Here is a 23,139-nt window from a genome sequence, read left to right as displayed (position 1 = left end):
AGTAAATCAAATGTAACTATGTGGGGTTTCGTGGTTGAAGAACTGGAAGCAAACGTGATTCCTGCAGATTAGTGAAGATCACAGATGCTGAATCGTCAATTTTCATTCTTCTTATTAAGTGGATATTTCTTCGCAAATTTTGATACTCTATCCAACCATATACTTATAAATTATTTTCAAATCGAATGATGCTTAAATTGTTATCACAAGTTTCCCTCCACTGGAAATAAATTGCTGATTAAAATGCTAATCCACTATGGCAAAAATGTTGTTTATGATAAGAGATGGAATGTGAAGAGCATGATCGATAACTAGCTGCTGAGATAACTACAAAGAATAGTCTAGAATGAGCCCAAATAGGATTGAATTAATATCCTTTAATCGGGATGTTACGAAACAAGAAAGTATTCAATACAAAATAATAGTTGCACAATTCTTTTTCCGTTTGATTTTTGGCTGAAATCGTTTTAAAGTTGTCGGAATCTGTTATGAAATACCGTTGCATTAACTCGCTTGCATAAAAAGGATAACCATATTTTGGCATAAAAACCAAATATTTTTTAAAAGGATGTATACACAATAAATGCTTAAAAAGCTCTGCTGCGTTCTATGTAACAATTTTCAACAAAAATTTGAAATTTATAAAAATAAAGCAACGTTGTTCTTCGAATCGGTGTCTTGGTCTTGCAATAACAATTAAAGGTTAAAACTTAATAATAAAATGGTCTAAAGAAAACAAGTCCCTAATGTAATGTTGCATTCAAATTTATTTGGAAATGCTTTACGATTTATCGCAACTAAACTAACGTGGATAGCTAAGCAAATATCCAAACAAACTGTAATTGTTTTCTACAAGTATCTTTGATTAAATTCATAGTTATTTGATTAATAATAGTCGTTCTTAATAGTTTTTTTGTGGCCTATCTGCCATCTAACCCAACACACTTCAAATAATCCTAGTTTTATTTGTATAAGGACTGATTGATGTTCAGATTAGCTATATTGGGAAAACTATTATTTTTGAGTAATCTCATGGGCTGTCTGTCAATCAGTCAAGCAGAAATATGTACTGTTGACCTTGACTGTGGTTGGTTTATTCGTATTTTTTTATTTTCCCATCTTCCATTCTCTATACGTCATCCATATATAATTCCGTAGCTATATATAAAATCACAAATTGTGGCCCTTCTTGCAATTTTAAAGGCCATGTACAACCGTGACGTCACTTGACCAGCTCAACAACAGACGCAGTCACAGCCTTGCACACATGGCTAGGCCGCCATCTCCCCACATCTCCCTCCCAGTTCATGTCTCGACAACTGCTTTTGGCATTTCGTTAATAGGGCAGAGAACAATTTTATTTAATGCCAGCGCGCAGAAATAATATTTTGTGTCTATTTTAGTGCAATTTTCCACGCGAACGATTTTCCAGAAAAAGTGGCAAGCCAAGCAAAAAATGAGCAGCCAATGTCGATGAATGGAGTCGTGACTGCGTCTGGCAGTGGCGCCAAATATTACAGTTAAAATGAAAATTATTGGAAGCTGTTCGAGTACATATATAAATAGCTTGGTCTATTAAGGCATGGCGGTGGGTGGTGGCAGGTGGGAGGTTTGAGTTGGTTCTTGGTGGAGGGTAGAGGAAACGGGGCGTAATGCGCGCAAATTAAGTTTAAATGTTTTGGGCTTCGCCTCTTCAACGTAGTGGCGCGTACTCCTTTCGCTATCGATTTCATTTGGACGTCCTGCCAGCCTAACTGTCTGTCTCCCTGCCTGTCTGTCTGCCTGTCTTTATGTCGATATGTAGTTAAATGGGTGTCGGCACATCTACGTATATGTCATTGTCTGTCTGCCGTTGCGCTGGCAACTTCAAAGCAGCGACCAACGTGCAATGAAATCGACACCCGCAGTGCTTGGCTGTGGAACTGAAACTACAAGTATGGAGAAAATAAATGTGTAGCGAAATGGAAGTGCGCCATTCAAGCAACCACCAAGTCAGCGAAACCACCCGCACAGCTCTCGAGCAGCCGCGACTGCCACTGCCACTGCCAACTGGCAATAAAACCATTTTAATGAGATTCATGCTTTAAATTTCTCGCCTTATTTACGCGAAGCGTTGACGGCAGCGAGGCAGGCAAAAGGATATCGCGTATACGCCGCAATGTGTAGACTACAAAAACGAGTTAACTTAATTATGTAACCAGGCATCGATGGCGTTGCCAAGCGGATGGGAATTTTAATTAAAAGTGTGCAAAAGATTTAATTGATTATATTTTTTGTATTTTTGAGGGCGCGTATCGCGCATACGCCATGTTGCACAATGCTATGCGGCCACTTAACCTAAAACCCAAATTGTTTGTTTGTATGTGTGAGGGGGTGTGGGGCGATGGTGTACTGCACAGCTTGACCAAATATTTTAACAACTTTGTTAAAACATTTTATGAAAATTGGCAACATTTGATGCGAACACAATAATGTTGATGGCGATAATGGAGCTGATGGTAATGTTGATGTTGATGGGGACGATGATGATGCTGGCGGGCAGCTAAAAGTTTACACAGTTAATATTAAAAGCATTTGCTATGCAAATGTTTTATCGAGCTTCAAGGCTGAAGTACTACTCGTACCAGCAGCCGCAGCTGAGTTTTGGCCTCGGCCACATCTCAAGTCATTCTTCATGCTCATGTGAGGGCTGTGAATGAGAAAAAGGCAGTCGACCCCATCACCAAGTGCATGCAAATGTGTTTGCGATGGCTTAAATATTCTACACACACACACACTCACACACACTCACATACAAACATATACTTGGCAGCTGCACATTTATGCATATGCATTGTATGCGGAGATGCCGGCGACTATTTTTCTCCTTTTCCTACTTTTTTTTGCTTTTGTTTGCACTGACTTTGAGTGCATGAAAATGAAGTGTGTGCCTGCCTTCCGCCTGTCCGTCTGTCCGTCTATCCGCCTGTCTGCTTGCCAAGCTGAAGCAGCAGTAGGAGTAGCGGCAGCAGCAGCAACAACAACAGCAACAACAACAACAACAACATCATCAAAAAAATGGCAGCCATGAAAAATTAAAAAGGGATTTTGGGGGCAGCTGCTGAAAGCGTTTGAATAACTTGGCAAAAACTTTGGGGAGCTCGTCGTTTGCTGAAAGTATATACTACATGTGCATGTGTGTGTGTGTGTGAGTGTGTATGTGTGAGTGTGGAAGTGCATGTCAAACATGTGTTTGAGTGCTAGTCAGTAGCTGCATTTAATTAGTACTCTATATGGACAGCAAACATTTAAGCTGCCTTTTTAATATTCCGCTCGCTTACAGTGATACCGAAAAATAAAAAATTTGCAGATAATTTAGCATTTATGAGCAACTACTGGTTTAATCATTCGGGAATATTAATGGGGGTATAAAACTAATTATTTGCAATCAATGGCAATATCTTAAAAAAGTTGTATTTCAGTAACACTTACAATGTTTATTAATTTATTCATTACAGTCTGTCGATTTTAAACGCATGAATAAATAATCAGCAATGAAGAAACGATCTGATTTTAAATAGCTACTTAGGAATGCAGTTTGTGGACCGCAAACAACTACAATGGAGCAAGTGTTTCAGCATATGCGACAAATTGTTTACAACCTTGAAGGAATGGAGCTAAAAAATTCTTAGTTTTGTGGTAACGTAAGGTGCATCAATGGCAAGGAATGGATGTATGTCAGATCGCAGTATTAGTGAATTAAAAAGGAAGGTGTTATTTGAGAAGTTCGTTTCACTGTACCTTTTAGGTGTTACATAAATGCGCTTTTCAGGGAATGTTGCAAAAATATTAATGAAGAATGAAATGAGCAACCAATGTCCATGCATGCATTTTTAATTCAATTTCTGACAAGCAGAACATGTACAGAGATGATGGAGATAAGTAGCTGCTAAAAAGCTAGTCATAAATAAATTTATCTGAGGAAACTGGTGGTATGGACCTACTTGTACATATGTATATACTCGTATGTACACATTTATTTTCACGCACAGTACTCACGACTATTGGTGTTTGTTGCTTCGACTTTTAAGGAGTAACGAGATATACAATTCATAGCAATAACAATATATACAAGTAGGCAAAATATTTTGTTTATTCAGACCTTCATTCTACAATTGACAATGTGGGTGGACTGCTGCTTCAGGTACATACGTATTTTGAGATCTTTTATCTTTTATCAAGTAATACTCAAATAACTTTTTATGCCAAAATTAGCTCGATTTATTACCTTAAAAGCTCTTATGAAAATATCTCCTCTCCTCTCGATTATTTTTAAATTTGTAATACCTATATGTAATTGAACAAAAAAAGTTTCCTTTGATATCTTAAACCAATAACCAGTTATTGACATAAATGTAGGATTTTCATCTCGTCAAAATAATTGTGCCGACCAGTGTATGTAGAAAGATCTGATTTATTCATTAACTCCTTGCAAACTCCTTGTGTTAAAGTGTTCTTTGTTTATCACATCTTTAAAAGCAATAAAATGCGTCATACTCGGATTCTACAGTTTTAATATAACACTATTCAAGTAAATGCAACATTTTATTGTGCACCCACTGTGCGCGTCAACTTGCCATTAGCAAATGGCAGCAGGCTGGAAGGAAGGTGCGTTGGGAGAGGAGCAACAAAAGCGCAACCTTAAAATGTGCACAAGTTTTAAGAGTCCCGTTCTATGGAAAATTCGCTCCTTTCCCCTCAATGAGCCGCCCAACCCCAGAAGCATCGGCCCGCAAAGTCAAGCAAAATGAGATGAAAATTCCAAATGAAAACTTACCTGGGATGCAATAAAATTTCGTTGTAAAATGTTTCGTGTGTGCAGTTGGCAACTCGTAAAAGTGTTGCCAATGCCTTCCGAAATGCTCTCAGCGCTTTTGGCCTCGAGTGTTGTATGCGTTTATACTGTTGCTGTTGCTGTGCTGGGCTGTGATGTGCTCTTACTGTTGATGCTGCTTCAGCTGATTTGTTGTTTGTTATTTTTGTATTAGCCTTGCTTGTTGCTCACTTTGTTGTTGTTGTTGTTGTTGCCATTATTCTAGCTTTTGTTGTTGTAGTTGTTGTAGCTGTGGATGTCGCTGCTGCTGCTGCTGTTTGTTTTCATTGCTGTTTTTGTTGCCTGCACATTTTCCACGTTTGCACGACTGTGTTTATTGTTTTAGCCACTTGGCGCTGTTGACTGGCAAGCAGAAAAAACAACTAAAGCTCCAACAACAATAGCAACAGCAACAGCAGCCCAATGGGCAAGCATGCATGCGCAAAATAATTTCAACATTTGGCAACAATTTCAAATAATATTTTGGCTATTTGGTTGAATTGTTTATAGAGCTATGTACTGCAATTTTTATTATTTGCCTTCGCCCTTCGAGTATTTGCAGAGCTTCGGCCCCCTGCACCACTTCGATACCCGCAAATGCCACAGCAAATAATAATAAAAATGTAATTCGCATTTTTTTGAGCGACCCAAGTAATTTTTTGTGCATAAACTGTTTTGCTAAAAGTTTGTTGCAGTTGTTTTTGGTGTTGTGTAGACTCGAGCTCGGGCTCTCGGGCCCGTTCTGCTCTGAGCTCATGAGAACGCATATGTCAAAAGATTTATGACCGCACAAAATGGCATGCGGCTGTCCCCAGCCCTCCTCAGTCCTCAGTCTCTCCTCTGCCATAGCTGCATGAATTATGCAATGAAATTTATTTCATTTTACAAACAAGCTCTCACACACACACACACATGCACGTGTGGTTGGCAATTGAAACTTTGATACATTGAAGGCTCTCGCTGAGTGTGACAGCATCGGTTATTGCAATAAATTAAATAAATTATTGTTAAACTTATGAAAATGCACGAGCATATCGTTTTGGAAAAGCTCAGTCTTCGCAGCAGGCTGGCCAAACGAGAGCAAAGATTGCGTCCTTAAGCACTCGCCAGCACTTGACTTTAGGCAAGTGGGTGTGTCGGTGTGTGGGTGTATGGGTGTATGGGTGGGGTGGCGTGTGTTTTTTTCCTGCATTAGCTGCAACCACTGCATAACTCATTTACATCCTCAGTTGCCACTGCTGGCGAATCTGACGTTGGCGTTGCTTCCTGTGCAAAGGACTGCGCTTGAAGGATTTACGCCTCATATCCCCAAGTTCTTTTTCGTTCTCCTCTTTTTTGTTCGCACTTCCTTGCCTTGCCTTGGCTTTGTCATTCTGTCCCTTTTTTCAACTTATTAGTCTACGTTTTGCAAATATTTGCATACGAGGCACGTCTCAGTCATTTTTCCTTCTACTTATTCCTTTATTTTTGTTTTTGTTTTACATTTGCTTCATTTTTATTATAATGGCTGTAGCTGGTACTGCTGTTGAAGCCACCCCTGCTATATACTATATGAATATTTCTATATACTACAAGAGTATGTATGTAGGCTGGCAAAGTGTAAATGCGAGATGCCTTAGCACCACATTAAACGACAAAGCAAAATATTTGAATCATTCATGATTCTTAAATCTTTCCCATCTGGTGGGCCACATTTGGGGGATAAGGTTTTATAAGTATTTTTGGAGCATTCAAAATAGCTTTAAGCTTTGCAATAACTGCTACTTAAAAATTAATTTTTGAGTCTACGAGAAGTGCGTTGGGAATACAACTAATATTATCTTAACATAAAGTTGAAAATCGGAACAAATTATGAACAATGAAAAGTGTACGCGTATAGGGTGCTTAAGTTTAAAACCAATAAAGAAGTATTGTATTTATACCACAAATTGTGGGTATGATCAGCTTATATTTCCTATGTCTATTTCTATTACTACTACTCCTAGAGCTGTCGATATTTTGCACCTAGGCTATTATTATAGATTGCTATATATATTCGAATTGATTTTAAAACTTGTTGTATTAAAAATTGACAATGTTGTATTCATATTTGATGGATTAACATCAGTCAATACTATTAAAAATTGATTTCTATTGAACTATTAAAAAGAATGGATATATTCACTGGATATATAGCTCGCGGGCAATGCCTATGGAATGAAAATTGTTGTGTAAGTTACAGTGTAAAGTATAATATTATTTTTTTTTTATATCAAATTTTGTCAAGATACTTAATTTCAAAAAAGAAAAAAATTAATGGCACTTCTTCTGATTGAACCCATTACATTATAACGCTTAGCTCAAGCCCCACGCTTCGCACACAGCCACAATGAAAATTGATTGACATAGCTTAAAAAGTAAAAAGTTGCATAATCAGCCGATCGTTCCTATGACAAAATATAGGATCTCATGTGAAAAGACTTAGTTTTAAAATTTACGAAGTAGATAGCGTACAAAAATATTTCGGAAAAGAAGGATGCAATAAAATCATGAAAGTTTAGCGTTTCCAGCTCTTCTCCGTTTGAATTCGCAGCTCAATTTCCAACCTTATGCAGATTAATTCAAAATATGCTATTATCTTATTTAATAACTTTCCGATATTGCCTTATAAAATAAAATGTTGTTGCAATATAAAATAAAATGTGTAATTTAGTCAAATAATAAACAATTTGTGTATAATTTTTTTTCCCCACGAAGCATCTAGTTTTGTGCTTCGTTCATTCGCATACATTTGTGAGTGAAAAACTTAGTTTAAAAATGGGACAGACTTAGAACGGCTGATAATCATATTATTTAGAATAATTTTGTTTTTGTTATTTACTATAATGTTTTTATCTATTCAAATAATCAGGTTGAAATCACTACATACGACTTTTCTTCTTGACCCTGATCCTGGTTTGGCTTTGAAGAAATGAAAAATTCGCTGTACTTTAAGGATTCGTAATTTGAACTTCAACACGTTTGTCTGCCAGGGGATTAGGTTGAAACAAATTGGTAATGAATACGTGTTATTTGTTTGTGCGTGTTGTTCTGATATTCCCCAAGGCCAAAAGCCGCATTAGCAGGCATTTCACACGATGATGCGACTGAGGCCTGTCAAACGATTTGTAAATTAAATTGCCTTTTGGCTTTTGCGAGCGATGCGAAAGAGCGCCCAAAAAAAAGGGAGAGAGATGGAGAAAAATGCAAATTGATCAAATTGATTTAAAAGCCTTAACGGCCAATTTAAATGCACAAAATTGCCAAAAATTAATTACACATACATGCCGCACACACACACACAAACAATTTTTGGTTGTTGCTTATGCTGTTGTTGTTGTTGTTGAGGTTGTTATTGCTGCTATTTACCAATTACACTTTACACTTTCGGCCACTTCTTTCACACACTTTTAACTTAGCATTTCACTTCGAGAAGCACTTTTAATTGAATCTTGTGCGAGCTGCCTGCGTGATTATTATTTTGAGCGTTTATATGGGATCGAGTGACCACTCGCACATACTATATGTATATATATCTATATATATGTATGTATGTATGTACAAACACACACAAACAGGCGCTCGTCTCTTTAATTGATTCGCACGCGTTCAGAGTTCGATAACGAACGCAACTCGGCCAATAGATTTGGCCGTCAGTGCTGGCCGTTGTGCAAACACCCGCAACGAGCTTGCCGCAAAACTAACATGGCCACGTTTCCGAGTTAACTGATTTGCCATTTGGCTTGTTTGGCTTTGTCAGCGGCATCCGCGCCACAGCCACGAGCAACTCAACACACGAGCAACCACAGTCGCAGTCGCTGCCAGAGTCGCAGTCGCAGTCGCTGCCACAGCCACAGCCGAAGCCGAAGCCCCACGGCCTTATCAGCGCACGCACACACCAACACACCAACGCGCACACACACACACAAACGATATACTAAGACGACCCTCGGCCCTCAGCAGCAGATTGCGAGCAGAGTTAAGTGACTGAGTGGCTGAGCGCGACGCAGGCGCTCTGACAGCAGCCGGCATTCGTTGGTGTGTGGTGAGTTTCTTGCACGCCGCATTGGTGAGCCAATTGCTGAGGTTTGTTTGGCCCACGCACGAACTCTTATCAGTGAGTATCGCAAGTAGTGAGGTGGCTCTGGCTGCCAAATGTGCGAGTGGCCACAAAGTCGTCAAGTGCGGTCAGTTGTTCCATGTGTGTGCGTGAGTGTGTGTGTGCGTGAGTGTGTGTGTGTGTGTCTCCTTAAATAGTGTTAAGAGTTCTATTAGTCATCGATTTGTGTAGTGGGTCTTAACAAGCTGTCGCAGCACTTGGCTAAATGATTAGCATGACAAGTGTTGGCACCACAACTCCACACTCAACACTTAACACACACACAAGGCATCGCGTGCGACGCAATTGCCAAAATGGCGTTCAAGCTAAAAGAAATTTGTTACAAATTTGAATTTAATTCGTCCATTGTATAAAGTATAATAATATTATAATAAACAAACATCACTTTAATTAAGGCAGTTATAAGTAGAATGATTTCTTGTTACGCATTTCAGAAATTTGCAACTCAGCTGGCTTGATCTGAGGTGTGACAGCAGCTTTTTATTCAGCTACAAAAACTTGTTCATAAAATATGTACGGTCTGCGATTACTTAAAAATCTTTTAAAAATATATTAAGAAATTAAGAACAGCATATTGCAGACTTTTTTAGACTTAAAGATGTTTTTCTAGATTCAACTTTCAAAGTGCAAAGAAAAACGAACGTTAAAGGGCAACAGAAAAGTCTAGTCCTTATTTTAGAAATTATTTTATTTGAATGAAAAATTTTAAAAGCAAAATTATTTAATGACATGCTTCCCACAAAGAAGTACTGCATTAATAAGTATTATTTTGTATAACTTAAATCACTTGTAACTTACAAGGGTTACACTTTTAGTAGAACGACTTCATTTGTTATGTGTAAGTTATTTCATAAATAATTTGGAACAATTCGATTCGAACATCTTTTGCGGCGATTTACTAAGTTTGCCTAATTATATTGACCTGCGGGATAGTGTTAAATAAAATGGATAATGAAATTCTTATGACATTCAAATTATTCATATTCAAACAAGTTGTGCAGCATATTATTAGTTTATATTCAGTTATTTGGTTATAGAAAAGGCACAGATATCACCATTTACAGGCCCCGACAGAGCTGTTCTGTAGTTTCTAGTATTTTCGTATTCAAAATGCTAAGACTTGAAGATATTGATTATGAAACCCCTAAGCCAGTAGAAACGAACAGCGAGCAATCCTTTTAATTCTATCTTGCTCACTAACCACATTCTGTTGGCCGACTTGACAGCTCACAAATTGGAGACTGGCTGCGAGCTACAAACCGAAAGCTGAACACAACAACAACAACAACAACAACATATTCACTTCATTGTGTTGTTGTTGGTATTCGCCCTTTCTCTCGCAGGGACAACTTAGGCTGTCAGTTGGCACATTCATTGCGACTTTTATGCGCCTGTCAACAGGCAGAAGACAGGCACATCTAAGCTTGTTTTGTTTTCGGCCACTTTATGTGCCACATCAAGTCTCGGGGCTCGCTCATGCAAAGCAAAGAAATTGTCACACTTTCTCGACCAGCGACCATCGTCCTCGTAATCGTCATCGTCATCGCCATCGATGGCTGCCATTATGGCAGTTGCATTTGCTCGTTTGCTCGTTTGCTAAGCAGGCCAAACTAATTACTGTGAATAATAAATCAGCACTGTCATACAAGTAGTTGACCATTAGCTTGACATCACCCGCACTCAATCTCCAAGCTCCAATGAGGTGTAGCAGGGGGAGGGAGTATAGTAGTTGTGGCAGAATTTATGCAAATTGCCGGCGTTGGGACTGCGCTGCGATGTCTGTGCAACAATCTGGCTTGTTGCATTATTAATGGCAAGTTGCTTGCATTTTTCTAAGGAACACAACTCTACGTAACCTAATAATGTGCTTTGAAATACTTGACACTCGTGCTGTTGCTGTTGCTTTTGTTGTTGTTGTTGTTGTTGCTACTGCATGGCATAACAAATGGTTTGTGCATGCAGGAAAAAGTGCACAGCCCAATAGTGAAGTTTATTTATGCACAATTAATTGATTTCCATTGAAAAACAAAAAGGAAAGAAAATCATGGCTCACAATGCAAGCGACACACACACTCACTTGAGGCATGCCACACACTACACCACTTGAAATTGTTGGGGCTGTCGTTACTGACCCCAATTGGTTAATTTATAATTGCAACACAATGGAATGCGTTAAAGCGCGCTCTTGTGGCATGAATGCATGCAATGATTAAGCAAATTTGCAACAATTTGTAATGCAATTAGCGACTGAAGTGGTCAAATCATGGCGTTCAGGTTCAGTCAGATATATCGAGAGAGGGTAGAGGAGTGAGAGCAGTGAAGCAAGCGAGGAGTGCAGTCAATTGTGCTGACGTGGCAAGCTAAGTATATGTTGGTGCATTCGACAGGGGGAGAACAAACATAAATCCGACATCTGGCCTTCAATTACAATCGAAGCTATAGTCAGAGTTTGAAGACGGAAAAAATTTCAACGGACCTTCGATTGCCTGACTTTATTTGCGATATATACTTACCACATTTCGATTTCAATTTGAAATTGATTGTTTTATATGGAATCTGCTCATTTTTGAATTTGAAAATGTTCTAAAACTGAAAAAATCAAAATATTGTATATTGTATATTAAATCGAACACTTTAAAGCTAACACTTATATCTGACATGTTCAGAAAATTCGTTTTATGCCTTATCTGTAATAAAAAAAGTGCAAGACATCATTAAAGTACTAATTTTAAAATAAATTTTATTCATTAATATAGTTCTGAAACGTTTGATGTTAATTAAATTATGTAATTACTCGTCCTACGATCCTACTGAGAACTTTCCTTATAGTTTATGCTTACCATTACATTTAGCCCAAACAGAAAATACGTCTAATATTATTAATAGTCCAAAAATGTATGCATTAAGTCTCTCTTATATCGCATTGATAATACAACGCCATTTCATATTGAAATTCTGCAGGATATTTAAGTAAAACCATTAATATACCTTGCTATTTCTAAGAAACTTTCAGAAATGAATCGATATTTAACCATTTACTGTCAACTAAGTTATGTTTTGAGTGCATGTTTTTTATTAAGTATAAATTTTTTATTAAATGATTTAGTTTATTTTATTGAGTGAATGAGTGTTTGTTTAATTTCAATAATTACTGTTATAACTTGTTTATGTGATTGAATAAGTTTATTATTTATGTCTTTTGTATTAACAACGACTAGTTTTTGTCAGTTCATCACCAAAAAGAACACAATTTTTGTAGTCTCAATGAATGATCTTTTTTATTCATTCTTATCATTTGGATTCCGAAATAAGACTTTAATTTAATTTACGGTAACAGCCAAGTTCAATCAGCATCAATATAAACTAATAAACGACGAACGACTGATTGCTGCAAAACACAAAATAAATATTTAGCTTTAGGAGTAGTAGTAGGCAATCACAGGATGCGGGATGCTTACCGCAGTTGTCTGAAGAAGTTAATCCTTTCGCGGACTTCCGTTATGTTGTGCATGTGATCGTCCAGGAACTTGTAGTTGATGTGCGCCTTTGTCTCGAAGTCGTTGAGGGGCAAGCGATTGAATAAAGTGTCCGGAGTGTTCTCCTTGGGTGTGAGGGGCTTGCAGCGCGGGGCATATGGTGCCGTAAAGGTGCGCATGTAGGTGGTGACCAAGGGCTGGTGCAGCTCATCCACATCCCGGTCGACTCCATAGCGTGGACTGCAGATCGATCATTAATGGTAATTTCATTATCTACGTGTACCTTACACTTACTCGTCCATATTAAAGGAGCTGAAGTTGACCAGCTTCCGTTCCAGGAGACAAATGCGGCGTTTCGGCTTGGCGCCCTCCTCCATCATGGCCCTTGCTGTGGACGTCATAATATCGCTGGTATTATAGTCGTCGAGATTCCAAAGCCAAGTCTTTTGCTTGCAAGCCATTTTTAAATATGAATGTGAACTGATGATGATGAATGCCAGCAAAATGAAATGTCTCTAATCTTTTGCATTTCGAAAGTTGTTGGCAGGGCCTGCTATTGCCCGAGTTGCCTCCAATACCCCCCCACAGACCCGAGTACTTGGGTATAGATGTGTGCCACACTAAAATCACATCATTAGCCAATGCTGAGCCAGTAAAGTGAATAAATCAGCGCACGTTGCGGATTTATGAAAGCCAAATGGGTCGCATAAGCAGTCAAATGACGGGAGAGGCGACGCGGCGGGACGGGACGGGACGGGACGCTAGGGAGACGCAAATCGGTCAAATCAGTATAGTGGGAATGAAAGCGTACAGCGCTCTGACTGGGTCATTGGGGAATATGCAAAGCCAGCCACAACAATGGACGCACGCCTGCAAAACTACTCACTAGAACACACAATGGCCGGCTTAATGAGGAGTTGCCAGCCACCTTGTTTGCTTGCGTTGGCATTAATACGGGCTAATTAAACAAATATTATGTGTGGTCGTGTGCCTGCATATACACGCACACGTACACGTACACGTATGTGTGCATGTGTTTGTGTGCTTATGCATGTGCTAGTGATTGTGATTGGGATTGTGTTTGTGTGGCCATATCATATGGCTTGTATCAACAACAACAACAACACCATCACCACAATGGTGTCGATGACACTAACAAATGTTAAACAACATAATACATACACCATTATACTAGTCTGTTGTCGGTGTGTGAACATGTGTGTGTGTCTGGGTGTGTGTGTGTGTGTGAGTAAGCAATCAATGGCACCCTCTCTAGCGCAAACTAATTCGCACTGTGGGCTGTGGCAAACATTTTTACGCAAATAAGTGCAATGGAAAGGTGTAACTTAGTTGATAATAGAGATAATAATAGTTGTTAAACATGATTGTTTATTTTTTAATAAAGTTATCACTATCTAAAAAAACCTTAACTACATATTTTTAATGGTATCTCTTTGTAGAAGCATTGTCCATAAGGTAACGAACCCTTAAATCCTAATGAGAAATGACAAATTCTTTTCACAACACTGCAGAATTCATAAATGTGTGTGGGAAGCCGATTAACATTGTATTTAAAATGGGATACTAAATAAGTTCAATGTAAAGGTGAGGGGTAACGTAGTTTATAATAGAGTCTTATAAATAGTTGTTAAAAATTATAGTTTATTATTTAATAAAGTTATCACTATCTGTAAAAACCTTTTCTACATATTTTTAATGGTTACTCTTTGTGGAAGCATTGTCCATAAGGTTACGAATCCTTACATCCTTATGAGAGATGAGAAATTCTTTTCAGAACACTGCAGAATTTATATATGTGTGTCGGAAGCGGATCACCATTGTATTTAAAATAAAATACTAGCTGCCTATCTTACAGACATATATTATCTGAAATAAAAATCCACACTTAATAGGTTATAAACTTTCATGATTTTTTTTTATGACCACAATTCAGTTACTTAGATGTATGTCTCCTCTTTGCCTGAGTGTCAGGAGGAAGGTGCATCGCGCCTGAAGCCACTAGACAAATCTTGAAATTCTCTTAAGATAGCTTATACGGATTATTTGTTATTTATCAGTTTATAATTTTAGTACCTGAATTCCAACATTGTAATCATAACATGTAAGAATATTTAACATGAACTCTAGTTGTTTAGATATCGTCTACTATGAATATATTTCTGTACGCATCTCAAACTTGGCCAGTTAGTGGCATTTATATTTCTTTTACTTTTGCCAAATCCCGAAAATAGTCAGCAGCTTTCGAAGAGGTGAAGATATTTCTGCCAAAATGGCATTCCAGCTAAGCTAACACGACTGAAACCCACAATGCTGCTAAGAGTCAATATCAAAAGGTCTGAAAGGGGATCAAGAACGAGATCAGAACTCAATGCACTTAGCCAGCATCAATAGCTCCATTGTTAACTGTATTTAAAATTACATAGCCAGAACTGTATTAACTAATTAAAACAAAACTAAATATATACACCTTTTAACTGTTGTAGTTTTTTTTTAATCCCGCATTTGTTCATTTAACCCACTTTGGCTTCAGGCCGCGCACCCCTGACTGATTTTGCAAGAGTTGCAGTTTGCAGCGCGTAATTTGCAATTTTAAGCATTTTTATAGTGTGTTGAACATAATTAAAAGCGACGTAGCGCAATCAGAATGTGAAATGCATGGCCTTGCATGATATGTGTGTATAATTTTATTTCGGCTCTTTTTTTCCATTTTTGGGGTCGTCAGGTCAAAGGAAGAAAGGCTTGAGCAACAAGAGGAGCGTCGCCAACAAGTTTGAAATGCAATTAAGACGACAGCAGCAGGTGCTGGAGCAGACGCAGATATAGACGCTGCTTGCACTTTCTTTTTATGCCTTTAAGTTGGCGAACAGACCAGTTAACTCGACGACGCCCAAGTCTGCGCCCGTGCGCACTTAACAAATTAATGTCAAGCCACAATAAAAGTCAACAGCTGGTTTTGCTAGCGGGAAGCGGGAGCGGGACTGGGACTGGGAGTGGGAAACAGGTAGATGGGGCCTGGCCAAGCTGAAAGGAAAAAGCGCAGAGCTGAGTGCAATGTCAGAGGCAACAGAGTGGACTGGAGGGGTGGATTGGTGAGGGGGGAGGGGGAGGGGGAAAACGGCAAAAACACAGCCGAAGCGCGTGCAATGTTTTAGTGCAACGGAAGCTGCCGCAAGCCAAACACACACACACACACACACACAGGAGCACACACACACAATTGCTGCAATATGTTTAAGCGTTTTTGTGCGCAGCCACCGCAGCAGCTGTGGTTGCAAGCCTGAGGATGTGGTGTAGGTGGAGGCTGCGGCTGCGGCTGGGGCTGGGGCTGCGGCTGTTGGCAGCAACTGCCTGAGATTTTGCGCTTGACATATAATTTTTATGTCGTTGCCATCACCACTGCCACATCAGATTATATGCCTCTATCAGTGCAGCAGGCGAAACTCTTCAAGTTGGCAGGCAAAACTTTTGCGCACAACTTTTGATGTGCGTGCGAGGTGTGAAATCTACATACGTGAGCAAAATAGGCAGAAAATTATGCACAGCGGCAACATTTCTGAGCCGAGTGCGAGTGCGAGAAGTGAAATTGAAATGCATTAAGAGTCTGCTGAATTGTTTCTCTATTGCAATGCTAAGTATATGTGTACACACTCGTAAATGAGATTTAACAAGGTCACCTCGCCATATTTATGTTCTAGTACTGCATCGGCTGTGGCTGTGGCTGCTGCTGCTGCTGCTGCTGCCGCTTGTTCCAGTGCTGTACGTATTCCTCGTAGAAGGACGGCAGCAGATGCTGCACATGCTCCCCAGCTATTTGCAGAGGCACCAGTTCGGGCATTTGAAGATTTTTGAATTTTACGTAGAGCAAGTGTTCGCCGGCCTGATTCTCGAACACGTCCAACAACGCTTCAGCAGTGTATCCACGCTCGAAGCCATTTACCTGAGGCACGGCGGGCAGTGTGCTTAGATCGAAGCTAAACTTTTGCAATGGCACAACCTCGGTTTGAAGCAGGCCAGAAGGCTTCGCTTTGCCAGCAGCCGTGCAGGCATATTTTCCACCATGTTCCTGACCAGATAGTACAACAATACTAGTTTAATAACAAACTGCGGGAACCATTGCTGCAGACTCACCATTTTCTCAGCAGTGCTGGCCAAACGTTTGCGTGTTTTTTTCTCCATTTGTTGGTTTAGTATAAAATATACATTTAAATTCTTTTTGAAACCAAAATTATTTTGGCTCCAGACCGAAACCTTTCGCAGTGCCTGCTTAGCGGCATTTCATTTACTTTAGTCATGCCTTGCGCACATGCTACAAATGAACTTCCTGTTACCCAAAAAAAAAAAAAGAGAAAAGGAAAAATGTTATAAAAAACAATCTCACTCGAATGAGAAAAAACCCAAGTTCCAACTTCACGGCACTTTCATGCAACAAGAACAGCAACACCAACAAAAAAGCGGGAAGAACGGCCGGCAGTTGCGCTCAAAAATGCATTTAAATGAGCGGAAGTGCAAAATTAACTCGCGCGCTCGAAAATAAAATAAAGTGAAGTGAAATAAAACAAACACGGAATTGTACAACTAAAAACATGCCGAGCAAAATCAAGAGGAAATGTGCAAAGCTCGAGTAGAGTGCTGAGAAGAGTAGACCGAGAGGGGCAGAACAAATAAAGTTGCCAGCCAGTCAGCCAGTCAGCCAGTCGACCAGTTGGCCGAATTTAATGTAAATATTTGGCCAACCTCAAAGGCATTCCTACAGCCATTCCCATTCCTTGGGAATCGCCTGCCTAATGACTTAAAGCTGGATGGAGACGGCTGTTCATTAAAGCCTGCCCTGCAATCCTCTGAAAGTCATTAACTTTATACTCATCTTCCTAATGTTGTTGTTGTTGTTGTTGTTTCTGTTGTATTGTGTTGTTGTGTTTGGGGGTAGCCAAAAATATAACAATGTAAGCAAATCATTTGGCCGTGCGACTTGCACGTAAGCATCTATGAGATGCGCACGTGTCGCCGAGCAACAAACTGGCTGTCCTAGAAGGTGGAAGCAATTTTATGTACATGTACAGATATTGTGTACGTGTGTATGTGCGGCTTAAAGCCGAGCACAGTTGCAGCTGGATGAAGATTTTGTCTTCTCGCTATTTACACGCATATGTACATTGAGTTCCAAAAGTATATTGTCAAATAAGAAACTCTAAAGTCTATCTAAATGCTTAAAAAACAATTCATTGTTTTCCCTTTTTTATGAAATGGAGAGGAAATAACTTAAAATAACAAATAATATTAAATTCAATTTAAATATCTTATCGTGATCTGGTTAAATAAATAATAATAAAAATAACTTAAAATAACAAATAATATTAAATTCAATTTAAATATCTTAAAACGTTACTACATATTTGCGATCTGGTTAAAGTTTGTTGTTATATTTAAATTGATAACATTTTTTATGAAATGGAAAGTAAACAATTAAAAATAACAAATAATATTCAATTAAAATATGTTAAAAATGTATTACATATATATGCTCTACTTAAAAGCTATTGAAATTTTGTAGTTTTAAGCCTATGCGATTCATTTTTATTTATTTATGAATTTCAGAAATTTATATCAATTTAATGCCACCGATTTAGGAAAGCAGTTAAGTTAGGCCAGTCAGTTTAGTTAAAACAACATTTTATAGAGATCCACAACAGTAGATATAATTTATTTACTTACTATACCATTAATTTCAAAAAGTTATTTTTACTTTCGAGTTTCATAAGCTTTTTCAAATTCAGCTTGATTTTCGATTTACGATACTAATTCAATTCCAAACAGTTCTGCAATATTTTTCTCCTTTATTATTTATTTAAAAATAATTTCTAATCAAAAATTGCCCTCAAATTGTAATACTTTTGTGAGTCGTTTAAACCTTTTTTTGAATGACTCGGTATTTTTGATATGAATTGGAGAAGCTTAGGTACATTTGAAACGAAATTTAAAATATTTGAATACCGAGAATCATTAAACATTTTCATCTGTGCAAATACTAGGGCCATTTAGTGTACGTTTGCCATCATTCCTGAGCATGATAAATAGACGAAGGTATTTGAAAATTGCAAATGATTTATCTCTTTGCGTGGGTCGCTGTGACAACTACGCACATTTAAGGATTTGAAATGCGCGTGAATCTTATTTAATTGTGTCGACTTTTTGGGGCAAACGCGAGCGACTTCGTGTGCTAATTCCCACTCCCACACCCACACCCAAACCCACACCTATACCCATTTCCATTTTCAAAGATTGCGTCAAGTAATTGCAGACATTAAATTAAACAAACATTGCTTTAAGGGCGCGTTCGCATTTCGCGCACCATGAAAATGACAATAAAAATAGCATCAAATTTATGGCATGCCAAACGAAACGAAAATGCTCGAGAGCATTTTATTATTTTACACTAAAAAGGCAACTGCCTCGCCTTGCAGCGCATTTTGGCACTGTCGCCTCTGACTGCGATGACTGCGACTTGGCAGTGGAAATGGACACGGACGCGGACGCGGACACGGACACGGACACGGACATGGACGCGGACAGGAATACACAAACAGACACTCTCACAGACATTCAGTGGCACACTGACTTTGCACAATTAATGGGCGGCCGCTCGAAAATGGCACGGAAGCTGCCACGTCCGCCATTCAGAGGCCCGGCATGCGCAATTATTGCGCCATTGTGTGAGAACCTTTGCCAAGTGTTTGTGTCACCGCTAAATTTAACATAATCCTGGACGCCGCCAACGTCGCCGCTCATTTACTGCTGCCGAAGTTGCTGGTGGTGTTGCTGTTACCGCTACTGCTACTGCTACTGCCACTGCCATTGCCACCATTTCTGCTACTGCTGCCACCTCCACTCTCCATTTTGGCAGCTGACGCAACACTGTCTTCTGGGCGTGCAACGGCCCCATCGTCTTTGTCCTGCGGTAAGCCTTTCTCTTGCCTCGCATAATTAATTTCACGTTCTTGCCAAAATTATGCGCCGGGATTTTCTCGGCCCGTTGCCACCACTTTGATTTTTATCTGCTTGGCTGATTCCTTAGTCACAGAGCATTTGTGTTTGTTGCTCTTGTTGCTATTTGGATTGTGATTCGTTTGTTTTGCATTTGGCAGAAGGTTGCAGCTCCTTTTTAAACTGGTGTGCTTAGCTATTTTAGTTTTTAAGCCAGCTTTCCGAGGCAATTGGCAATTGACATTGCCGAAAAGCTTAGCAGCAAACTATAAGGAGCTTCAGTTGACCGACCCAGTTGTGTTGGCCTAAGCCGATCAACTGCTAGGGGGGAAGTCGACATGACTTCAATGGCAGATAACGAAGAGTTTATATCTATTTCTGCATCAGTTATTCCAAGGCAGTCCTAGGTTTGAGTTTTGCGAAATTGTAAAAGACCCTTTATCAATTACAGCCACAATAATTACGACTGCACCGCTGTGTGGCCAATTACGTAATGACCATTAATTTCGCTTATATGAAGTCAGTATGTATGTATGTATATACCTTTAAGTCAAATGATGAATTAAGGGGGAAAGAAGGCCAAATCGTACAAATGTATTTTTTCTGCCTTTCTGCCAGCTTACAGTTTTCCTATACTGCCTATTATATTTATTTACATTTCCTAACAATCCATACTTAACCCAGTGAAAAAGAACTCTATGAAAATAATATTTCTATACAAAAAATTTTCCTTTCAATAACAATTTAAAGCACAAAAATGAAGTGCCTTTGTTATGAGAATCTCATAGCAAGACGCCCTCTTCAATTATTTGATCAACTTACTCACTTTTGTACTTAAATGTTGAATAACTCATGACCAAAGTGTTAGAAATCAATTAAAAACGAGCTTATAAATAAATAAAGACAATTATTTTAGCTATCAAAAAAAAGAAGAAGTAGAAGAGGCGTCCCAGTCGTTCATATGTATGTCCTTTCGACCATCAGCCACAACCAAAGCCACAGGCAACGACTCGCAGAGACACACGCAAACAAATATACATACATACAGTCCGATGAGCTTTTTATCTTCATGAAAACGCTGCCAGTCAGACAGGCTGCCATCCCCACAGACAGGGGGGTGAGGGGCAGAGGAAAGGACATGCAGACTCTGGCAAACAAAATTCATTGCAAAATGTTCAAAAATGGTACAAAAACTCGGCTGAAAATTGAATGAAAATGCAAAGAGCTGTGCCATGTGGCATGTGCTGGGGGCCGCTTTATAGACACCAATGGGCCGCACTAAATAAAGTTGCAGTAAAGTGCTATTAGAAGGCGCGGGGTGCTGACAAAAAATTCACTTAGAACGCCACACTAGAAGCAACAACATGAACCACAACAACTACAACAGCAACAACAACATTTGCAACAGTAGCAACAACTTGCCGATATTTCCAATTGGGGAGAAAAGTTGCGACAGGCGGCAAAAGCAACGCATAGGACTGTCTGTCTGCCAATCCAATACATACTCTGTATATTTTGGAGTCAACGGGTATTATTGGTTGTACTTATTTAATGTAATAAACTGTCAGATTAAGGTATGCATTAAATAATGTTGAGCTAAATAGTCGAGCCCCGAAATTGTGAAACTGTGTCGATATGGAAGATACTTTTTTAATGACGTAACAAAAATTGGCTTTTTACAAATAAATGCTTTTTAGTTGAAGATCAATAAGTAATACTAAGAAACAATGCGCTATTTCGGAAGATACAACTCTTTTCTCACCAGCAAACTTTTTGAGAAACTAATTCCTATACTAAGTACTATACTTATATAGTTTCAGATTAAATGTTTATACGATTTAATTTAAACTCCAGAAACAATTTCAATATACGACTATCATTGTTAATATAAAATATATATATATTTCAAGAGAAGATTGTCTGTCAAAAATTAAATATATTTAATATACTTGTATTTTATGAATTAGAGGCTAACAACTTAGCATAGCGTGAGATTAGAGCTGATTTGAAGGCATAGAATTAGTACTTCATTTGACTTTAAAATATTCCGCATATAATTGCAAATTTTATTTTCAATAATATGTTAAAGTATAAAGGAAATTTCTTTACTACTTATATTTGCATAGTTACCCAACGATTAGACTCTAGGGTATTTAAAAATAACTTAAGGATATTTCGAATTTATTTATTGTTTAGTTACCATAAGTCTGTTTGATTAAAACTTTAATATCTAGATAGCACAGATTTTTCATGAACGGATACGCTTGGAAGCTATAAACGAAATCAAGTTTTCATTATATTTACCCTCAGCATTGGCGCAGGATATCTACTATTCGAGATCAACTGAGCGTCAGGAGCTTATCTGTTTTTTCCTGCTATCTTTTTTTCTTTTACCGAAGAATTTGTGTGTTTCTACAACTATAAATGGTCACAGACAAGACAGCCGCAGTCGAAACAGGAAATTAAAATCGAATCGTGCTCATGCGGCCGACTCTGAGTGTCATTTGGCTCAAAGGCGCCTTTTTTCGGTGTGCATGTGACTGGAGAAGAGGGACTTTGTAGGCATACATAAGTAGACCCAGAACCGATTCTTAAATAAGGGCTGCCCGAGCACACTTAGCCAACTGTTTGCTGCACTCATATTTTTAAGTGCCAAAAATTTATGTGCAAAGTTTTTTGTGCGAATTATGCAATTTCAATGCATAAATTACGGGACGCGTGACCCTGCGGCAAATGCCAGCTCCTGTCTAATTAAAGCACCAGCTGTCCGCTCAACCACCTGTCCTTCCAACTGCCCAGCCAGCCATCTTTATGTTGGTCCTTCCAGCCAACCTTCTGACTGCCACATTGCAATTTAAATGCTTCATTGCATTGCCATGTGGTTCGTCGCCTCTTTGTTTTTATATGCCCGTGGCCAGATCCAGCTGCTTCTGCTGCTGTCCTTATCGAGAAGGGGAGCCGGCGGACCTGCAGGCCGAGAGGTCGTCGCGGTTGCGGATGCTCGTAAATATAAAAGTTGGCATCACTCCCCGGAGACAAATCAGTTTGATTTTGATTGCATCTTTTACGGCCTTTGGCACCTTATAACTTTTTTTCTTACTCCCCTTCTTTCCCCTCTCCGACTCGGCTCGCCCCACCTGCCAGCAGCTGTTGAGGCTGTGAGGATGCTTGTTTTAATCCTGTAAGTGTTGTTGCTCCTGTTCATGTTGTTGTTATTGCTCTTGTCTTACTGCACTTGGCATTATTGGTGCGCATGTTTTTTTGGTACGTTTTCGTCATGTCGGCGCGTGTTTTATTTCTTTGGATAAGCTCGTAAAACTTTTCGTAAGCTGGCAACCAAAAGCATGTCCTTGTTGGTGTTGAGAAACTTTTATGCGTGTGCCGCGCCGTGCAGGTAAACAGCCAGCAGCGGGAAGGCAGTCTTTAACATTTTGTTTAAACAATTTAATGAGCCGTAACCCAGTGCAGAGAACGAAGATGGTATTCTCCGATGGCTGCTTAAAGCAAATTGTGTGTCAACCTTTCCGTTCAAATTGTTTATCCACAGAGCCAGAGAGAATGCTGTAAAGCAAATTGTTCGGAAATCGTGAAAACGAGAGAAGCTTGATGGGAGGTTAGCCTGCATGTGTCACACGCTACAATGCAAAACGCTTTCCAATTGAAACGTCAAT

General features: G+C 39.0%; 2 protein-coding genes across 2 annotated transcripts; both read right to left on the bottom strand.

Moving 5' to 3' along the window:
* Positions 1–12,240: 12,240 nt before the first annotated feature.
* LOC115631877 lies at positions 12,241–12,927 on the bottom strand. Its single transcript, XM_030528725.1, has 3 exons — positions 12,761–12,927; positions 12,449–12,706; positions 12,241–12,378 (listed from the first exon to the last, which is right to left on the bottom strand). Exons 1-3 carry the CDS (start codon positions 12,925–12,927, stop codon positions 12,354–12,356), a joined length of 450 nt encoding a protein of 149 aa, XP_030384585.1. The 3' UTR covers positions 12,241–12,353.
* A 3,160-nt stretch (positions 12,928–16,087) lies between these two features.
* Positions 16,088–16,751, bottom strand: LOC115631894. Its single transcript, XM_030528742.1, has 2 exons — positions 16,616–16,751; positions 16,088–16,550 (listed from the first exon to the last, which is right to left on the bottom strand). Exons 1-2 carry the CDS (start codon positions 16,661–16,663, stop codon positions 16,179–16,181), a joined length of 420 nt encoding a protein of 139 aa, XP_030384602.1. The 5' UTR covers positions 16,664–16,751; the 3' UTR covers positions 16,088–16,178.
* Between the last annotated feature and the right edge of the window lie 6,388 nt (positions 16,752–23,139).

The sequence above is a fragment of the Scaptodrosophila lebanonensis genome, unplaced genomic scaffold, assembly GCF_003285725.1.
Source record: "Scaptodrosophila lebanonensis strain 11010-0011.00,11010-0021.00 unplaced genomic scaffold, SlebRS2 tig00001412-arrow-pilon, whole genome shotgun sequence".
Lineage (NCBI taxonomy): Eukaryota > Metazoa > Arthropoda > Insecta > Diptera > Drosophilidae > Scaptodrosophila > Scaptodrosophila lebanonensis.
This window is presented reverse-complemented; position numbering and strand designations above follow the sequence as displayed.

Coding starts and splice junctions, on each gene's coding strand:
- LOC115631894 (XM_030528742.1), bottom strand. CDS start 16,663: ATGGAGAAAAAAACACGCAAACGTTTGGCCAGCACTGCTGAGAAAATG. Junction 16,551..16,615: donor CCAGCACTGCTGAGAAAATG/GTGAGTCTGCAG, acceptor CTATCTGGTCAG/GAACATGGTGGAAAATATGC.
- LOC115631877 (XM_030528725.1), bottom strand. CDS start 12,927: ATGGCTTGCAAGCAAAAGACTTGGCTTTGGAATCTCGACGACTATAAT. Junction 12,707..12,760: donor AGCTCCTTTAATATGGACGA/GTAAGTGTAAGG, acceptor ATCGATCTGCAG/TCCACGCTATGGAGTCGACC. Junction 12,379..12,448: donor AACTTCTTCAGACAACTGCG/GTAAGCATCCCG, acceptor TGTGTTTTGCAG/CAATCAGTCGTTCGTCGTTT.